This window comes from Sesamum indicum, linkage group LG2, assembly GCF_000512975.1.
Source record: "Sesamum indicum cultivar Zhongzhi No. 13 linkage group LG2, S_indicum_v1.0, whole genome shotgun sequence".
NCBI classification, from domain to species: domain Eukaryota; kingdom Viridiplantae; phylum Streptophyta; class Magnoliopsida; order Lamiales; family Pedaliaceae; genus Sesamum; species Sesamum indicum.
Genome location: NC_026146.1, coordinates 11,432,013 through 11,450,791, shown reverse-complemented (window position 1 = coordinate 11,450,791; position 18,779 = coordinate 11,432,013). Strand labels below are relative to the sequence as shown.

The 18,779-nt window shown below is 32.0% G+C and overlaps 1 protein-coding gene across 2 annotated transcripts; it reads left to right on the top strand.

Moving 5' to 3' along the window:
• Positions 4,616 to 10,483, top strand: LOC105155824 (probable trehalose-phosphate phosphatase F). 2 transcript variants are annotated; one of them, XM_011071793.2, is made up of 12 exons: positions 4,616 to 4,767; positions 7,333 to 7,423; positions 7,508 to 7,996; positions 8,077 to 8,217; positions 8,307 to 8,378; positions 8,515 to 8,640; positions 8,928 to 9,086; positions 9,197 to 9,274; positions 9,370 to 9,439; positions 9,517 to 9,587; positions 9,874 to 9,966; positions 10,090 to 10,483. In XM_011071793.2, the coding sequence occupies exons 3-12, from the start codon at positions 7,703 to 7,705 to the stop codon at positions 10,147 to 10,149; spliced, it is 1,164 nt and encodes a 387-aa protein (XP_011070095.1). In that variant the 5' UTR covers positions 4,616 to 4,767; positions 7,333 to 7,423; positions 7,508 to 7,702; the 3' UTR covers positions 10,150 to 10,483. The 2 variants fall into 2 exon arrangements, with proteins under 2 accessions (XP_011070095.1, XP_020547827.1); XM_020692168.1 differs by lacking the exon at positions 7,333 to 7,423 and having other exon boundaries at positions 4,633 to 4,767; positions 7,476 to 7,996.

Sequence of the window (18,779 nt, the reverse complement as noted above, 5' to 3'; positions counted from 1 at the left end):
ATATACTAATTAAATATAAAAATACCTAAAAATTTTATCAATTTTTTTAACTGATATAAAATATCATATTAAAATCTTTAATATATATTTAAATTAAATGTTTTTTATTTTTTATTTTAACTTCTTCTTCGAATCTTCACAATCAAATCTATTTTATATTATTTTAATTGAAATAAAATGAGATGAAATCATGAGCAATTACTCTCTTAATACACATTGCTGATCTGAAGTAGTAGAAGAGTTGTTAGATTTTCATTTCTATGAGAGGTCGTTGGAAGTTATAATCAATTTTAATAGCCGCCGAAAGGTCCCATTCACATTTATGCATCACATATGTACACATAATTAATAAATATTTAACATCTCTTCCAGATAAAATTAATAATTTAAATTCTCTTTTTGTCTCTTTATATATATATATATATCTATATATATATATATTAGTGACTGTAGCATACTGAAATGTATGTATAAATTAATTTTTTAAAAAAATAGTAAAAAGATAAAAATTGAGGTTATTGAAATAATTTTAAAAAATACAAAAATAATCGACAAAAACCAAAAAAGTGCTTTTCAATTATAATTAGCCGTGGTGGCACTCCGTCCCTGCATTCATATAATAAACTACTGCCATGACTTGTAGTCCTGACATGCATAGAATAAATAATCTTTTACATTTTAAGATACACTATAAAAAAATAAAACATATAAATCAATAAATTATATTTAAAAAAATAAATAAAAGAATCAACATAAGTTATTATCGACACAACAAAATACCTAATATAGTGATAAATGATGTGGAGTTACTTTTATATTAAAAAAAAGTAATTACAGTTGATGTTTAAGATAATCCGGAGTATAATGGTCATATTTAAAAATTGGTACGACAGTATTATTAATCTCCATGTATGAACGTAGAGGGTTTTTTTTTAATATATTAGTACAGATAAATATAAATTATTTATTAACATAAAGGGCTTAGGGTAAATTGTCTTGATTGCATTTTAATCTCTTCATTCAATTAAACCCCATGCATGCATTTCCAAAGAAAAATGACAATGAAGTTTTTGCAGTTTTTTTTTTCTTTTCTCTCTCCTAAACTATATTATGTGTTTTCTCTCTCCTAAAATTTTAATTATATTTCTTGGATCCATATAAGGCAGGTAAATTAGTTGATCAAGGTTAATTTGCAGTCAATTAAATGTACTAATTATTAAAGAAGGATACCTCTTTAATAACAATGTTATTAGGTCAGATCAGATCAGCCTTACTCGAACAATTTAAGTACTACAAAATTCCGACCTGTTAAGTCATTACAAGTCTTTTCATTCGTAAACATATAGCTTAGCTTATGTCCTTGTCAAAGCCCCAAATATTAACTAACGCAGAAACGAAACGTCGGTTCTTGTTAGGGCCAAGTTTGGCCGATTCAAATTAATTACAGAACAAGTGTATCACACTCGCTATGTGATTGGATCACTTTTCTTGAACTGTACGCTAATCACATGATAAGTGTATTGTGCTTGCCATATAATTAGTTTAAGTTCGACCGAGTTAGAATTTCAAGAAACGTTGTTAGCCACAGTGTAGAAATTAAATCAATTGATAATCTTGATGAACAAAATAAAAATTACTTTAATTTTATAATAAAAAATTTATAATTTTTTAAATAATAAAAAAAATATTTATAATTATATTAAATTTCATGAAGGAGGGCCGCCAATTTACCTATTATTAGAAGCAATCGTCGAGAGAAGTAGTGTGAATTAGCAAATTGTTTGCTAGTGAAAGTCTTGGTTGTATGTGTCAACACCACGTCGATCATGTGCAAAAATTTCTCCCTTTTTGTTTATTTTCATGCAACAATCGATCTCTGCCTAATTCATTGTCAACAACCAGTCGTGAGAATCAATCAATCAAGAAAGTAAGTAAGAAAGCGCATCCACGATTTCGAATCAAACTGCACATTCCGAGGCATATATGCCTATTTGGAATTAGTCGTCAAAGGAAAATGAGATGTTGACCTTTACGCACTGCCCTTAAACACTGCTCCGTCCTCTCTGCCTAGTAATATATAACTGGTATTAATTGTGGTATGAAACTCTGACCCTATTAACTTTACTTAGAAAAATTCTTGCTTGACTGAATTTTTTGGAAAATTATAATTGGAATTCGATTTGATCAAATTTGAACTAATTATTGATAAGTGTAATATATTTGTCGTGTAATTAATGTGTATAGTTTAGGAAAAGTGATCAATCACGTAACAAGTATAATATACTTATTTTATAATTTTGATTCGACCAAATTTAATTCGAATAAGAATTTTTCGAATCTTGAATTGATCTTAAGGTATAGAGTGGGCCTCTCTCTATTCATTTCACTATTTGTTACATAATCACAAGTTGGCCAGCTTTGTACTTAGTCATTCAATATAAAAAAAATATTGTAATTATTATTTAATTTTAAAATACTGGTGATCGACTATATTTTATTTGACGCATTGTGATCGTTCGATTATTTTAATATTTATGATTAATGTGAAATCGATTAATTAGAGAAAATCAATAAACAACAGCCATCCAAACAATAGATATAACTTTTACAAGCATAACATATATCTTACTATAACCCAACTTTTCAGGAGTGGTTCTAACATTGAGTGCTCATTGTGGTTACTAAATTTCTAAAACTCTTCTAAAAGATTTTAATCCGAGTTTTCGAGACCATATTAAAAAGATAAATAAATAAAAATTATAAAATGGGAAAAAGAAAAGAAAAAAGAAAAAAAATAAAAGAAGTTGGTTAAGGCGTGGAATGGGCAAAGTGAGTAACCACACGTGAATCAGGAGATGCTTTCCCATAAATAGTTTTCAACTGAAAAAGCACCACATTTGAGGGACGCGTACAGTAGAAACCTGAAAAGGAGCTTAATTTCGTCACGCGCACCACATGCACGTGTACTCCACGCAGATGCTGAGCTCCAACCTAAAGTCGCAGGCACGTTGTTGTTTCTACAGTCACCGACGGCAGCACACTCGGTTCCGAGCTGGCCACGACAACTACATGACACGTCCCACGTCATGCTGTGCTGGACGCTGTTGCGTTTGCCTTGACGTGTGCAACTCGGTTCACTCCGCCTCCGCCGCTGTTTTACTAAATTTCCATTTAAATAACAAAAAGAAAATAGTTTATGGCGATGAACCTAACATACGACCTCATCATCACTCCAACCGATCATGTAACGGCATAGTCACCATAACTATTATTTTGTATTCTAGTAATTATTTTAATTAAAAAATTATGACGAATATTGATTAATTATGGTGAAAGCTATTCATTGTATTAATTTGATTTTACTTTTGTTCTATCTCCGAGATGAATCAAAACACACTAAATATTTGCCTATTTTTTTAAAATTTTATTTGTGTGAATTTTTGGTCTTGGGCTTTGTATGTATATTATATATACATATATATAAATATAATATAAAAGAGATATGATTTGATAATAAATAGTGAATTTTTTATCTCTCAAAACATAATATTAAATATATGACACTTATATATATATATATATATATAAAAGACATGATTTGACAGTGAATGGTGATTTTTGTCTCTCAAAACACAATATGTAACATACAATACTTATTTTAAATTATTTCTAAAAACAAATCCAAACATACACATAAGGGGATGTTTGACATAATTTTTACTTTTGTAATGGAAATAAACTACAAAAAAAATTTGAGTTTAGCATAGTGAAAATTGAGAGTCCCAAAATAAAAATAAAAAAAAACTGATTTTTTTTAAAAAAAAAACAATATAACATGAAAATGCGATAAAAGATTCACTGGCCGAACTCAAAAGTGATGAATCCTTCAGAGCTTTCACACTACTGTTTTCTAGAAGCAATATTATATGATTACATTAATATTTTAATAAATTGAGCTGCTAAACAATGCATTAATTCAATCAATATATCAATATAATTAACAATATAACAAAAAATTATAATAAAATCGCATAAAATAAAACAAAGGGAAAAATGAAAGCAGCTAGCCCTTTTGATATTGCAAATGAGCAAATTATCCCCCATGAAAACAAAAACAGCAATTTTCCTCTTTAGGTTTCTTAAAATTCAATAATTTATCTCCTTATATTTTTTAAAATTGAAGCAATTTATCTCCTTAGACAGGAAGGTAAATAACTTCATTTTAAAAGGTATTGAGAGGTAGATTGCTATTTTTCTATCACATAGAGATAATTTACTCATTTACGATATTATTGAGAAATAAATTATATTAAACTTGTAAAACAAATACCTACACATTTAATTAGACTCGATTTAAAACTTCAAACTAATTTATAAGAGTTCAACTTTAACTGATGAACTAAAGCATTAATGGTTGCTTTTCCAATGCTAGAAAGGCAGAATCGGTGGAAAAATACACGTGAGAGAGGTGAGTGTTTTGTGTGTATTATTTATTATTTATTATTATTATTATTATTGTTTTTCCCAAATCAAACGACCGGAAGAGACGATAGAGAGGTTGCCTTGTCTTGCACGTCTCTTTCTCGCCCTCTCCCTACTCTATAAATACCTGCCATTTTCCCCTCCGCTTCTCCTTCTTTCTCTTCCCCTTCTCTCTCTCTCTCTCTCTCTCTCTCTATCTCGGATTTCCTGCTCTTGGGGTTTTCGTCGGAGTCTAAAGCCTGTCGGCATTGCCCATTTGCTCTGCGTTTGCTGAAAAGGTTACAGGTAAGGTTGCGTGTATGGTTTCTGTTTCCGTTTCTTTCTATTGTTGTCTTCTGTGCTATTGGAATTAATCGTAGATGAAATTTCATCCACACCCTTTTCCCTGAAGATCTGTTCGTCTTCAACCCAATGCCTTTTCATTTTGTTTTATTGATTTTCTGCTGAAATATGCCAAAAAATCCGGTCTTTGTTGCTGTTCTTGTATGGGTTTTCACCGGGGATTAATTGCAATTTTTTTTCCCATTTGAAAATTCTGTTAAAAAATTTCACCTAAATAAAGAACATGGGGTAACGTTGAATTTTGACAGGGTCGTATTTCTGAATTTTCTATGATGTTTATAAATATGTAGTGCGTGCGCCTGTGTGTGTGTTTGTGGTCATTTCTTGATTTGACAGAAACTACAAATTAGTCCTCCTTTTGTCGGTTAATTATAAGTGAATGATTTTGTCGGTATTGCTGTTCGGATGTTGAAATATTAATTCTTGATTTTTTACCACCGAAATATGAGAATAATTAGTCAAGTCATCAGGTTGTCTATGATCACAGCCGTCTGCATAAAATTCAGAATTAACAATTATGATAAATATTCTAATTATAGTTAAATTCATAACAAATGCTAATTACTTCTAATTAAAATTTAAAATTTCCCATTGTTTTTGTTTATGTTTGATTATAATAAATAATATATCTACAATGCCACGCCACATCAATATAATATTTATTGTTTTCTTGGCATGTCGCTGCCATATTTGATGTTTCTACACTCAATATATATATTAGAATTTTCTATGAGGGACTTTTCTTTGTATTTTTTTTTCCTTTTCAGCCTGGGATTTGGTATTGGGAGTACATGTCAGTTCTTTGTTATCTCTCCTATTTTCAACTGAATTTTGCATAATTTTTTCAGATGAGTTCTGAGCATTCTCTATGTGTATCACATATGGGATTCTTTTAATGTCTTTGGATCTTTTCTTTTGTTATGGCAATTTTTTATTGTTTTATATGTCTGGAGTTATTCACATCTTTCTTTCACTTGTTTATTTCCTGTAAATTGCATTTTGCTCTCATGTGAAAAATTAAGAAAACATTAATAGATACAAAACTTTGTAAATAGAAAAGCAACGTGATTCCTAGATCTTTGAAAAAGAAGTTCATTCCTTTTCCTTTCCTTTTAAGTTCAGGGTGTTGCATTGACTTTTTCTTAAGGGAGACTTTTTGCCTATTAGCATATTCATAGGGACTGTTGCATTTTCTGTACTATATGGCAGGACCATCACTACTTCCCGTCATGGAATTAGTTACCCAAAAGAAAAGAACACAATTAGAGCCTAACTGTATTTCACCCCTGTAAAACTACCAATAGTCTCACAGTCTTAAAAAAATAAGTTGACTAACTCTTGTGTCACGGGGTTGCTTTGCTCTTTTATTATGTCCTGTTTTTACCTATTTATTATCTTAAAAAGGTGGCTCTTACATTTAAAGCCAAGACTCTTTAATCATGGAAATTACTATTTAATTAATGATAAGTAATTCTTGGAGAAGATGGCTGAACAGAGACTTCCATGTGGATTTGGAAATGGTCCAAACAACTGTTAAGTGTGTTGAATATTCTCAGTAGTAGAGGGGTAGTCAGAAATTCATAAAGCTTTGGGTAGTTGCAGAGTCAAGTCCTTGCAGCTAAAGAAGAAGGGATAAACTGCAATAGATTGGCTTTCTTTCTTTTTTCTTTATTTCTTCAGATTTGAGTCTTCAACTGTCAAAGTTATTTAATGATGTGGGAAGTTGAGAAGTTAGATCCATTGGAGCCCATTTAATTATTTCTTTTTTCCGGGTCGTAGTGATAGAAGCTTCTTATTTAGACCAAGTTTGGTCGAGACCAACAGAGCACACGGCACCTACAATTACACTTGTTATATGATTGGTTATTTTCCTGAAATCGTGCATCGAAGCATTTGGACTTATCTGTACTAAAATTCCCCGAAATGATTCATGTGAAAATATAGGCCTCTTACTTGTGTAATTAAGGAAAACACATAACCTATGTTTGTCTATTATATGAAAGGATGGCTCCTTATTGCAGAAGCTTTTGATCCCATGAATTCAATTTACTTAGATTCAGGAATCAAATAAACACTTTGTTCTCTCCTAAAGCTTGTTTGATTCCTGATTCTTATCCAAACACTGTGTTAAGGACCAATTCGTAAGATGTAAAATCATAATTAACTATCACAAGCTTTCACGTGACTTACTGCAATAATGGAGAAAGATATAACTTATGATGTGCAGGTTTTATGTTAAACGCAACAGGCCCCTGTGAAAACAATAATAGGAAACCAAAAAACTCCTGAAAAAGAAAGGACAACACGACTCCTGATGCGGGAGATAGTGTGCTTCTTTCCCAAAGTTCTGTTGTTCATATTTCCATTCATGTTTTAGAAGTTTGTGTATGCATATCAGCACCTACTCCTTCGCTTTGTTGTGGGTGGTCTTTTTCTGACTGTTTCCTGTTACTTCTTCGTTTTTAGTTTCAATTCATTTGTTATAATTAGTATTATTTCACTTTCCAGGAAAAGAAGTGGTCTGGCTAGACTACATTGTTCTATCAGATAAATTTACTCTGTTATTGGGATAAATGCATTGTGAGTTCTTGGAGATGAGGTATTGTTTTCGTACCTTATGATTTCTGAATTTAAAATGTTTACTTGAACAGCCTCATAATCGACCCCTTTACATTAACATCAGATTTTGCGAAGCCTCTGCTTGATGGACTGCTTCCCAAGCAGCGGAGACAAAAAGACATTGAAGAGGTGGTTTTTCATAGATAAAAGAGTAGGGTAGAAGTTTGATTCATCACTGCATTCTGAGGGTAAAAGCATTTGGACAAAAAGTTCAGTACGCATTTTGTGGTAACGACTGGTGGGAAGACGTCTGAATCCGATGGATTTGAAGTCAACAAATGGTTCTCTGATTGTAGCTGATCCTGCACCGATAACCAAGTCTAGGTTGGGGGCATATTCTGGTCTAATGCCTTATTCACAATCAGGGCCGTCGTTTTCAGCTAACATCACCACAGTTCCAAGGAAAAAACCAGGGAAGCTGGATGACGTTCGCTCCAATGGCTGGCTTGATGCGATGATATCTTCGTCCCCTCCTCGCAAAAAGATTCACAAAGACTTCAATGCTTTCGACATTGTCTCGGACGAGGCGGATGTTGCTTACCAATCTTGGATGGTGTGTTTCTTTTTACTCTAAGTGAGTTATGGTTCTTCCAATGTCAGCAATGTAATTATCTCAGCCTTCTCCTCTCGCAGATTAGGTATCCATCCGCACTCAAGTCCTTCCAACTGATAATGGACCGTGCAAAGAATAGAAAGCTAGTGATGTTCTTAGATTATGACGGAACACTCTCCCCCATCGTAGACGACCCTGATCGAGCTTTTATGTCCAATGAAGTAAGAAATTTCTCGGAATTTAAAGTATTGTAACCTTAAAATGTTTCACCTGTTATGCGCGTGTAATAAGAGCTACTCGTGCTTTACAGATGCGTTCTGCGGTAAGGAGTGTTGCAAAACATTTTCCAACAGCCATCATCAGCGGAAGAAGCCGGGATAAGGTAGAAACCAATAAAGCCCTTGAACAAATTTCATATTTGTCTGTCATCTGTGTCATTGTTGCTGCTGTAAGTACAAGTTAAACTACTACTTGCAGTATGTCTCATTCTCATTTTGTCTGGTTATTTCCTTTCACAGGTTTATGATTTGGTAGGCATAACGGAACTCTACTATGCTGGTAGTCATGGCATGGATATCATGTTTCCCACCAGAGACACGGTGTCCCCTAACCATTTAAATTGCGTTAAGTCAACTGATCTGCAGGTATAGTCGAAACTTATCTTTTCATTCACATACCGGCAGGTTAACTGCATCCCCTTATGGACATACTAGTTGGCTCAAAACCCCATTGCACAATAGAAAATTGCAATATAACCCCTGAACTTTTACAAAATATGCTCCCTGCCGCTTTGCCAACTCTTTTAATGTTCAGGGGGTCGCGTTGCCTTTCTTTTCACTAATGAGATTTTTGCCTATTATGTTCTATCTTTTTCTGCATGGAAGTGATGTTTATTTGGTTTTATTTAACTAAGCTTGTCGCACATGGACAGGGCAAGGAGGTAAATCTATTCCAGCCTGCTAGTGAATTTCTACCCATGATCAATGAGGTCTACAGAACCTTTGTTGAGATCACCAAAGACATAAAAGGTGCAAAAGTGGAGAACCATAAGTTTTGCGTCTCCTTACATTACCGCAATGTAGATGAGAATGTAAGCTTTGCTTCAATCTGAACACTCTCTCGATGTCGTTTGATGTCTAAAATTGCATTTATTATTGGATTTCGTGATGATAAAAAAATCTTTCTTCTGCATTTCAACAGAGTTGGCCTTTAATTGCACAGTATGTTCATGACATTTTGAAAGACTATCCTCGATTACGACTAACACACGGGCGAAAGGTAACTTTCGACTGAACTTGCATGATTATGATTTCCTCCTGCCTTAGATCAGAATGATCTGATTCAAACTCTTTGCCAATCTCTGCTCTGATTAGGTTTTAGAGGTTCGCCCTGTGATCGACTGGGATAAGGGAAGAGCCGTTGAATTTCTTCTTGAATCCCTAGGTCAGTAAACTCCAAACCAAACAAAAGATAACTGCTTGACGATTCGTCTACTGAACAGTTGAAAATTAATCTTGCAGGATTTAGTAACAGTAGTGATGTGCTCCCAATTTATATCGGAGACGACAGAACTGATGAAGATGCATTCAAGGTAATAACACCAGCCTGGAAATTTGATGATCTTGTTAAGGATCAATTTTCTTGTATCACTCTGAAGATGTTATTACCTACATCATAAATAATTATGACTTAAAGAACCATGATAATAATGATAACCTCATTAGCTGGAACAACGGCTGAATAACCACTGCATACTCGTAGTTAATCAGAATTCATTATGATTTTTCACATTTGATGTACTTAAACATGACAAAATATCACATTTCTTGCGGTATGTAAACCGATTTATATAATGTGATGTACTTCTATTTTTTTAGGTGCTGAGAAAGGGAAACCGAGGTTACGGGATACTCGTCTCCACTATCCCGAAAGAAAGCAATGCTTTCTTCTCTCTACGAGACACTTCAGAGGTTAGAATTCACAATCAATATCTTGCTTTTCACTTGTTTTTTCTTACTACTTCCTCTTAGTTTTCTCATCTTACAAATCCCATACCAGAGTTTATGGAAAAATCATGTGAAAATTATGTGCAGGTTCAAGATTTCCTTGAGTCCCTTGTCAGAATGGCACAACAGGATGCAAAGGGTCTTTGATATGATTCGTTACTTGTATAATTTTCATTAACTAGGCAGGCAGGCAGGCAGGCTGCAACTATCATCTGGGCTGAGCCTCTTCTCTCTTTCTAGTTTTTGTAACATGTAATTTTTCATCATGAAGGTTTCTTTTCTTTCTTTCGTTTTTTTTTCTGTATTTTAAAGGTTGATAGATGATGAGGTTTTAGTATTTTTGGCCTCTAAGTAGCTGTAGTCTTATTGAATTTAATTATATTTTACAATCAAAGCTTGGCAATTGTGCATACGAATGCCATTGTTGTTGGGCACGTATTTGAGTAATAGGTCCAAAGTGTTTGGTTTTGTTAGTATTAAATTTTACCATGTCTTGTTTCTTTTTGAAATTAGTCCATTACTTATATTTACAATTTATTAATTTATTTAGACTAGAAAGTACACAACATTTTTGATAAATAATAAGATTAAATTTTAACGTGTTTTGTTCTTGTATGATAGACTGGATTTATTTTTGCATTATTACAATAATCGGAGGTTAATTTTTCAACGTTAATTCTTTTTGGAAAACCAAGAAAGTGATCAATTTTCCATGAAGAATACATGCTCAAAGTTTCTAAGTACTATGTTGTTTAATTGTTAGAAGGACCCAACTTGAGATTAAGTTGATTGCTTCTGAATTGGAATCTCATCTACAAGGTTAGAGATTCTAGTCCAGCCCATATGAGGACAATTGAATAATTTTTTTGAAGCCCAATCCTTGTTATTCTCTAATGCATTTATTTGTGTCCCTAATATTGGCTAAATTAACCAAACTAACCACTATGACATGATACATGGACATCACTTTGACAGATTGGGAGGATTTATATGCCCATAAATGTTCTCTCATTCATTCATGTCAATCTTGTTTTAATTTGGTGACCACTATTTTCAACCAATTACTCAAGTTCTTGTTGAATGTTTCAACTAGTTTATTTATAGCTGCATTATACATTGAAAATATCCTTTGTTTGAAGTTGAGCTTTTCTATGAAGCTATTACATAAAGACTTTTTATTATAAGTGATGATGTAGCGGTGAACTCCATAACATTAGATGATGTCAATGCGAATGAAACCAGCAACATTTTCTTTCTTTACTTGAGAGATACTGATTTAGCCCACTTAGAAAAGTAGTGTATTGTAGCTAAGATATGTAAATGTCTAGCATAAGACTTTGTCAACGGTCCAACCACGTTTAAAGCCTAAGCATCAAATGGCCATGATGCAACTGTTAGGTGCAGCAGTCCTGGCAGTGATTAACGGGGTTGGCATGGCACTAACACGCTTGAAATTTTTGTTCACAAAGCCCCCAATTCGTGCTCGACCCAAGTGTGTCGTTGTGTGGATTTGTTTAATCGTGCTCGTGGTTGGTTGAATGTTCTAAATAGTAGGTCACGTTCATATAACGTGGTTGGCTATTCACATTCCTCAGGTCACGGACCACTTTATCCATTTCTAGTCTACGCCGTAAAGATCGGGTCACCTATGGTCGATACCATATCATGTGGTATCAGAGCCTAAGTTGATACGGTAGGATTTCTTTCTTTCGTTTGATTTACCTTGACTCTATCGTCTACCACCACAATATTTCGTACCTTCCCCCCCCCCCCCCCCCCCCCTTTTTTAAAAAAAAAAAAAAAACAAAAAACAAAAAAGAAAATCGTTCATCACTTTACTTTGCTATTATCTTTATAAGTCAATTGGTCTTCATTTCCCTAGTTGTATCAAACTTCTTTAGACCATTCTCTAGCTACGGGTGAGTGTGAAGCGTCCACATACACATACTTGGTTGAGAAAAAAATTGGCATTTATTTTTGAGTCACTAGATAAAGCATTGAGTTTCACAGGAGCTTAAACTAGAGAGTGTTGAGTGAAGTGAGACTATCATTGAGAACCAAAAGTGTGAGCCTATTAAGTGAGAAGTGAAACACAAGGAAAAAAATAAAGAGAGAAAAAAAGAGCATGGCAAGAATTTGGTGAGGCTTCTATAAAAATATTTATATATATTTTACTAAATGGCAGAAAATCGAGATAAATGAGTTGTTCAAGCAAGTGATGACAACAACTCGGGACAAACGATACAAGGTGGAGTCGATGCATTCCATATGCAAGCCTTAGTGATCCACTTTGAGAAGTTGCTTGATCGTAAACTAGAAGGACTTCATGACTTGTTGGCAGCCGTTTTTAGTTTGTATAGCATCAGATTTTTTGCTTGTATTGGCAAGGGAAATTTGTGAAGTTTCAATGAACAAAATATTGCTAGGTATTGTAAGAAGATTTTTGTCACATTTTGGTTTGTTTGTGGTAGTATTTGACAGATTTTATTAATGATCAAAACCAGTGCATTTGAGTATATTTCTTATTTTTTTGGCCTATGAAAAAAAGATGAGAATATTGTGTGGTGTTTGTGGGTTGTTTAGATATAGCAAAAAAATATGTTTTTGGCGCCATTATTTCCCTCCAACCACTGTACACAAGCATTGCAGTCTGTTTTCAGCGCCAATTCCGTCAGTTTTTAACAGAGTGAGACTAAAGGTGTTAAAAAATTAGGATTTTGGGACTACAAGTGTTGAACACGTAAAGCGTGGGACCAAAAGTGAGAATGACACTATTTAGTGGGATCAAAAGTGATATTTTGCCATTGACCAACATGGACCATACCAGCTGACAAGTCACGTGCCGTTTCCGTCAGTTTTTAAACGAGTGGGACTAAAGGTGTTAAAAAATTTGGATTTTGGGACTATAAGTGTTGAACACGTAAAGCGTGGGACCAAAAGTGAAAATGACCCTATCTAATGGGACCAAAAATGATATTTTGCGTTTAGTATGTTCACAGTTCAGGAATTTTGTTAAAATCTTAAAATATAAAAGTAATTTGTAAACTCTTTTCTATTTTTTTAATATTTTTATAAGCTCACAACATTTTATTTTTAATTTTATAATTTAATTCTCTAAAAATATTGCCAAATAGTGTTTAATATTTTATAAATTTACAAACATCTTATAAAATATTTTTTAAAAACTTATAAACTCGTCAAAATATCATAAAAACCGACAGAATCACAGGCATGGAGGCTTGGGACAATGAGGCCTCAGCCCATTTTCCTCATACAATAGTGTCTTATTATGGTGTTAGTCCATTTGCTCTAAAGAGTCAAAATCAACATACCAAATTGTAAACTCTACTACTAAATTGGCGAATATAAAAAATTATAATATAAAAATTAAAAAACATCGTATTTTCTTATGCTAGCAATAATTTATTATACATCCTAATAAATAAGCAAATAAATTCTTGAAAATGAATATATAAGATGTTTATTTACCCAAATGTATGGAAACTATTTTCAATAGCCCTTCAATAATTGGAACAGAAGCTTCAAAACAGGCCCAAAAAGATTGTTAAAATCTTTCAACTTAAAGCCCAAAGTAAGGGCCCAACTTATACAATGACACAATAAAGCTCCTTTCCTTTATAAATACTGATCGTTCGCCGCACTCGATCTCCGTGAGTATATAAAAAAGAATTGTGCCGTAAGATAGAAATAAAAAAAAAATTGAAAAGAAACAATAGTCATATAGGAATGAGTAAGAAAAAAGTCTGTGAGAAGAAGAAAATACGGGGTGAGGTGAGAGACAGAAAATATGAAGTTTGAAAGAAAAAAGCAACACGCAGAAGTTTGACGTGAGAGAAATAAAAGCATAATTGTAAGATTATCAAAAAGATATCAATTCTACTAAGTTTTTTATTTTATTTTATTTTTATTCTCTTTCTTGAAATAAATATAATAAATTTAAATTATGCACAGACGTCGAGTGTGCTCCAAGAACTGGCTGAATGTTATCCACTCGATGATATGATATATAACATAAGTTTATAAGCCATTGAATACGAATATATATACATGCTTTTTTTCTGTCTTTTTATCTTTAATTTCTTTTGTTTTATTATTCTCATTTATTTTTATTCTCCAACGTATGTGTTTGCTGGGGCTGGTCCAAATTCTTGCAGTGTTGCTCATATTCACGAGATGCTTGTCCAAATTGTTATTCATTGCGATGAAGACTATATTCGAAAATGATGCAAAAGTAGACAATCCCACGTTGTTGAAATCAAATTTGATTGAACTAAATTAATTATATAGTAAATATAATGTAATTAATATATTGACTGATCACTTTTTTTATATTGTACATCAACCACACATAGATATATATTTATTATATACATATACTTATTATATAAATAGTTTATAATCTAACCAAATCCGATCAGACTTAAAATTTCCGACCCCCACACACATTAATTCACGAGCATTAATACAGTACTAGACAATATTGGTTCACATGCTCTCCTATCAATTTTCAGACAATTACTTCTCTTTTGCATGTGAATTTCGCATTTCATGACTATAATTTACTTGTCGAAAAACAAGAGTGTGTGAAGACACTCCTTAATATACAGTTTGTTTATACAAATTATTCTTGTTTTTTTATATAATTATAGAAACGACTCTTAACAATTAAAAATTAGGAGTGATTTGTGTAATAATGTTGACGTTTATGAGAATGTACGTATAATTTTTTAAAAAGTAAGGATAGTTTGTGTAGATCATGTCGATACTTATGGTGGATGTATGTGTAATTATTCAAAAAAATATTAATGATTTATATAAATAGTTTATAGATTATGAGATTTTATGTAATTATCCCTTATGAAAATTATATAGTTCTATGGTTAAAAAGTTGTGCGTATGAATCTCTTGAATATGTTAGAAAATCAGTCGAACAGATAATAAAATATTTGTAGTAAATAAAAAAATAAATTAAGCGTAGTACATAAAATTTACGTGGTTAAGACATGTTTCATACTTTGACTGATTGTGAATTTACGTCTACTTTAATAGTACTGAGGTTTTTTGTTTATTTATTTAAATATATTATTTAATTTGATTTGAAATTATTGATTTAATAATTACAATAAATTACAGTTACATTCTCTATGGTTTGTCACAATTACAGATGTCTCATCATTGTTTGAAAAAGTGCAAGTACCTCTCATGATTTTAACGTTCGTCTAACAACGAGCCCATTCTGTTAGCCTCCATTTGGTTTCCATCCAATTTTTATGGTGAACTGATCAAAATGTCCTTCTGAATTATGGATATAGTTTTATATATTTTTTAGACTTTTTTGAAATATTTTTATAGACTAATATCAATGAATTATTTACTTTATTCACCCATATTTTCTTTTTCACATTTGTTCAAATATTAAAAAAAGAAAGAAAAAGTTAAGGCAAAAGTGGTATTAAAACTCATCGTTTATATTATTACATAAATATTTTTCATTTGATGGAGTATTTGTAATTTTTTTGAACAACGATGAGACATTGGTAAAGACGTTAACCAATAAAAGAATTTATTATAATTTATCTTAATAATAAATAATAAATTAGGATTTTATTCGCCAAAAAGATAGAAAATGTTAATTAGGTTACACATGTTGTACCATTTTATTCTAGTCCAATTGTCCTTGTCCATACAGGTGGTAGGAAGTCGCCATCAATTTGGAGCAACTACTACAACCCGGATCCACCCAACATGAGTAAAAGAACCGAATTAACGGTTTAGCCCGGGTCCGGGTGGGTCCACTCTTATCTTTTGTTCGGACCCTACCACGTGATATGCTCAATGTAAGAAGGAACAATTTCAACTATCACAAAACAAAGGAGAACAGCTCATTTCAAGGTAGTGCCCGTGTTGTGTGTGTGTGTGTGTTTTGTGCACGAACTTTATAATTATAAATTAACCCATATACTATTATTACAACATTTACTTCACAATATATTAATTTAATAAATTTAGAAGGAATAAAAAAATAATATAATACTGTTAAAAGTAGACTAAATACCTAAATTCGTAGAATTTAAACTAATAAACTGTTGGATGTGAGATTTTAACCTCACCATCCAAATAAGGGATCATACAATTTTCGTCCTTTTTAAATTTGAGAAGCGTCATTTTTGACACACTTAAAATTTATTTTTGTACAGAACGATAATAATTTCAAAAAATAATAATATGTCGATGATATTTGTCGCCAGGATTTACTAATTTAGCCGATAAATGTCAAGTTATAGCTGCAAAATTGGAGACATTTTCTGGTCAATTGGTAATTTCTGTTTGATCCGGATCGAAATATGCGAGCTCCACCAAAGGATCCAAATTCGCTATATTTTCGCCCTAGATATTATAGATGAGTCCTGAGAAAAAAACACATACGTTAGCCTAGTCGAGTTTGTCCCTAACGAAGACCCTTCGACGCTCAAATTAGTTAGGTTCGAGGTAGAGATATGCTATTTTGAGATATAAATGAGATAAAAAGCAATAAATGTGTATATCCCTAAATACTTTCAGAATTGAGCTATTTATAGTGCCTACATGTATGGCATGAATTAGGCCACGTGACGTCATCCAGATGTTCCTTGTCTATGATCGTACGGTGGAGGAGCAGATTGCTTATACGAGTGCGATTCGTCGGTCTTGGAACGGGGCAAGTAATGAGGGTTCGACCCAAGTGTACACACGCAGGTTCCTTCGGTATTTTGGGTATTCCCACTCTAAATGAAGGGATTTTTCATCTTTTCTTGAAAATAAGGTGACACCCTTATCACTGTTGTAAACCCGTTTGATTTTATTTTTATTTTTATTTCCAATTTTTAGAATGAGATAAAAATCTTTATTGATTTTGTACGAGAAATAAAAATATATTGGTTTATAGGTTTGAGAAATAAGAATGTGTTTGAATTTGATTTGTTGTATAGATATTTTACAGATATTGTATTTTTGAATAAACAATATAATGTTACTTTTCATAAAAAAATCAACATGTCATGTCCTACATATGGCTAAGACACAGGCAATGATGAGGTCTAGAATGACAGTTTGAGAAATGTGTTTTCAGTATACTTAAGTTGCAAATTTTCATTAAAAATGGACATTCTTATGGGATTGGACTAAATAAATCAAAATACTGAAATAATTTAATATTTAAAAATTAATAAATAAAAATTCTAGTTCCGATCCGGCTCAGTCAAACCTGCACCAATCATATAACAAGTACAAAACACTCATCACGTGATTAGTTTAATTCGATTAAAATTGATGTGATCAAGAATTTTCCAAACACCAAACACCCATGTCCTAAATCTGTCCCCTTATTCAAAAAAGAAGACAATATTGTCGTTGGTTGTTGTACATTAGTTAATTAGATGAAGATAAGAATATGAAAGTTGGCGTATAATTATTTAATTAGGAAAGTATTAATTCTAAACTTGACTTATAGTTCTTTAAAGTATCAGATTCAAAACTATATATTATAAATAAATAATTGCTCCCTTTATATAATTATACTTAAACAAAAATTAAATATTATTAGTTGACAATTAATATATACTTCAACATCCCTATATATATCCCCATTCTCATAATCCTCGTCACGGACAAGTATTTAGCGTAACCACTTCAAATATTACTAATTATATTACAACTTTGCTACACTTAATTTCTTGACGTAACAGCAATAACAACACTATGAAAATAAACACTATCCACAATTATTTGGTCGGATAAAAGAGGGATTTCTAGCTAAAGTATTTTTCTGAATTTTTATAAGATTATGTATTTTATAACATGTTGTTGTGCTACTTATAAAATAATATTTTAAAATATTGTATGCAATAAAATAATAAAATTTATAAGATATTAGTAATGACAAATTTATAATTAATTTGATTGGAATTAAATAGTCGGAGAAAGTATCGGAATAAATTAATACTGTCTTGCTTTGCGTGAGCGAATTTTCTAACATATAAATATTTGTATGTGGTACATTTAAAAAAAAAATGGATTGGATACAATTACATGATGAGTTTCGATCATTAATACTTAATATACGTAATTATCAATGTCGAATATGTATAATTAATTAATAATTTTTGTTACAGTAGAGGAACAATTATTATTAAAGCAAGCCAATACCCCACACATTGGTGGACAGTGGGACTTGAACCCATCACTAGAAAAAATATGATTTTTCTCTATAGTTAATTATTATGATTAAAAAAAAAAATCATGACCGAATACAAACTAACCATTGTTCCGCAACGACCATCAACTGTTGTTTCTGCAAGCGAGCCCAAATATATTAATCATAGCTAAAACCATGACAAATATTTTGATCATAGTTAAAAATCATGACACGTACAGACCAAAAGTGGTAGAGAATTATATTTTCATATTGGTTGAGCGTGGCTGTGGTTAGCAGTATTGATTTACCATGATTTTAAAGTCGCAATCATTTATAGTGGTAGGAAAAATCAAATTTTCTGTAGTGTCGCGTCTCCTGGTCATGGAGCTTCAGTTTCGCCAACTAAATTACATGGGTTGGTATTGTTATAAATTTATTTTGTAGAAAAAGTTTTATTGAAACTTACAACATTTTATGAATTCTCAAATATCATAAAAAAAATGAATTAATTAAAACCAAATTGATGATAGCGAAGACTTTTCCTAGTCCAATTCGGGTAGGGTGGGGGGGGGCCAAAACCCAA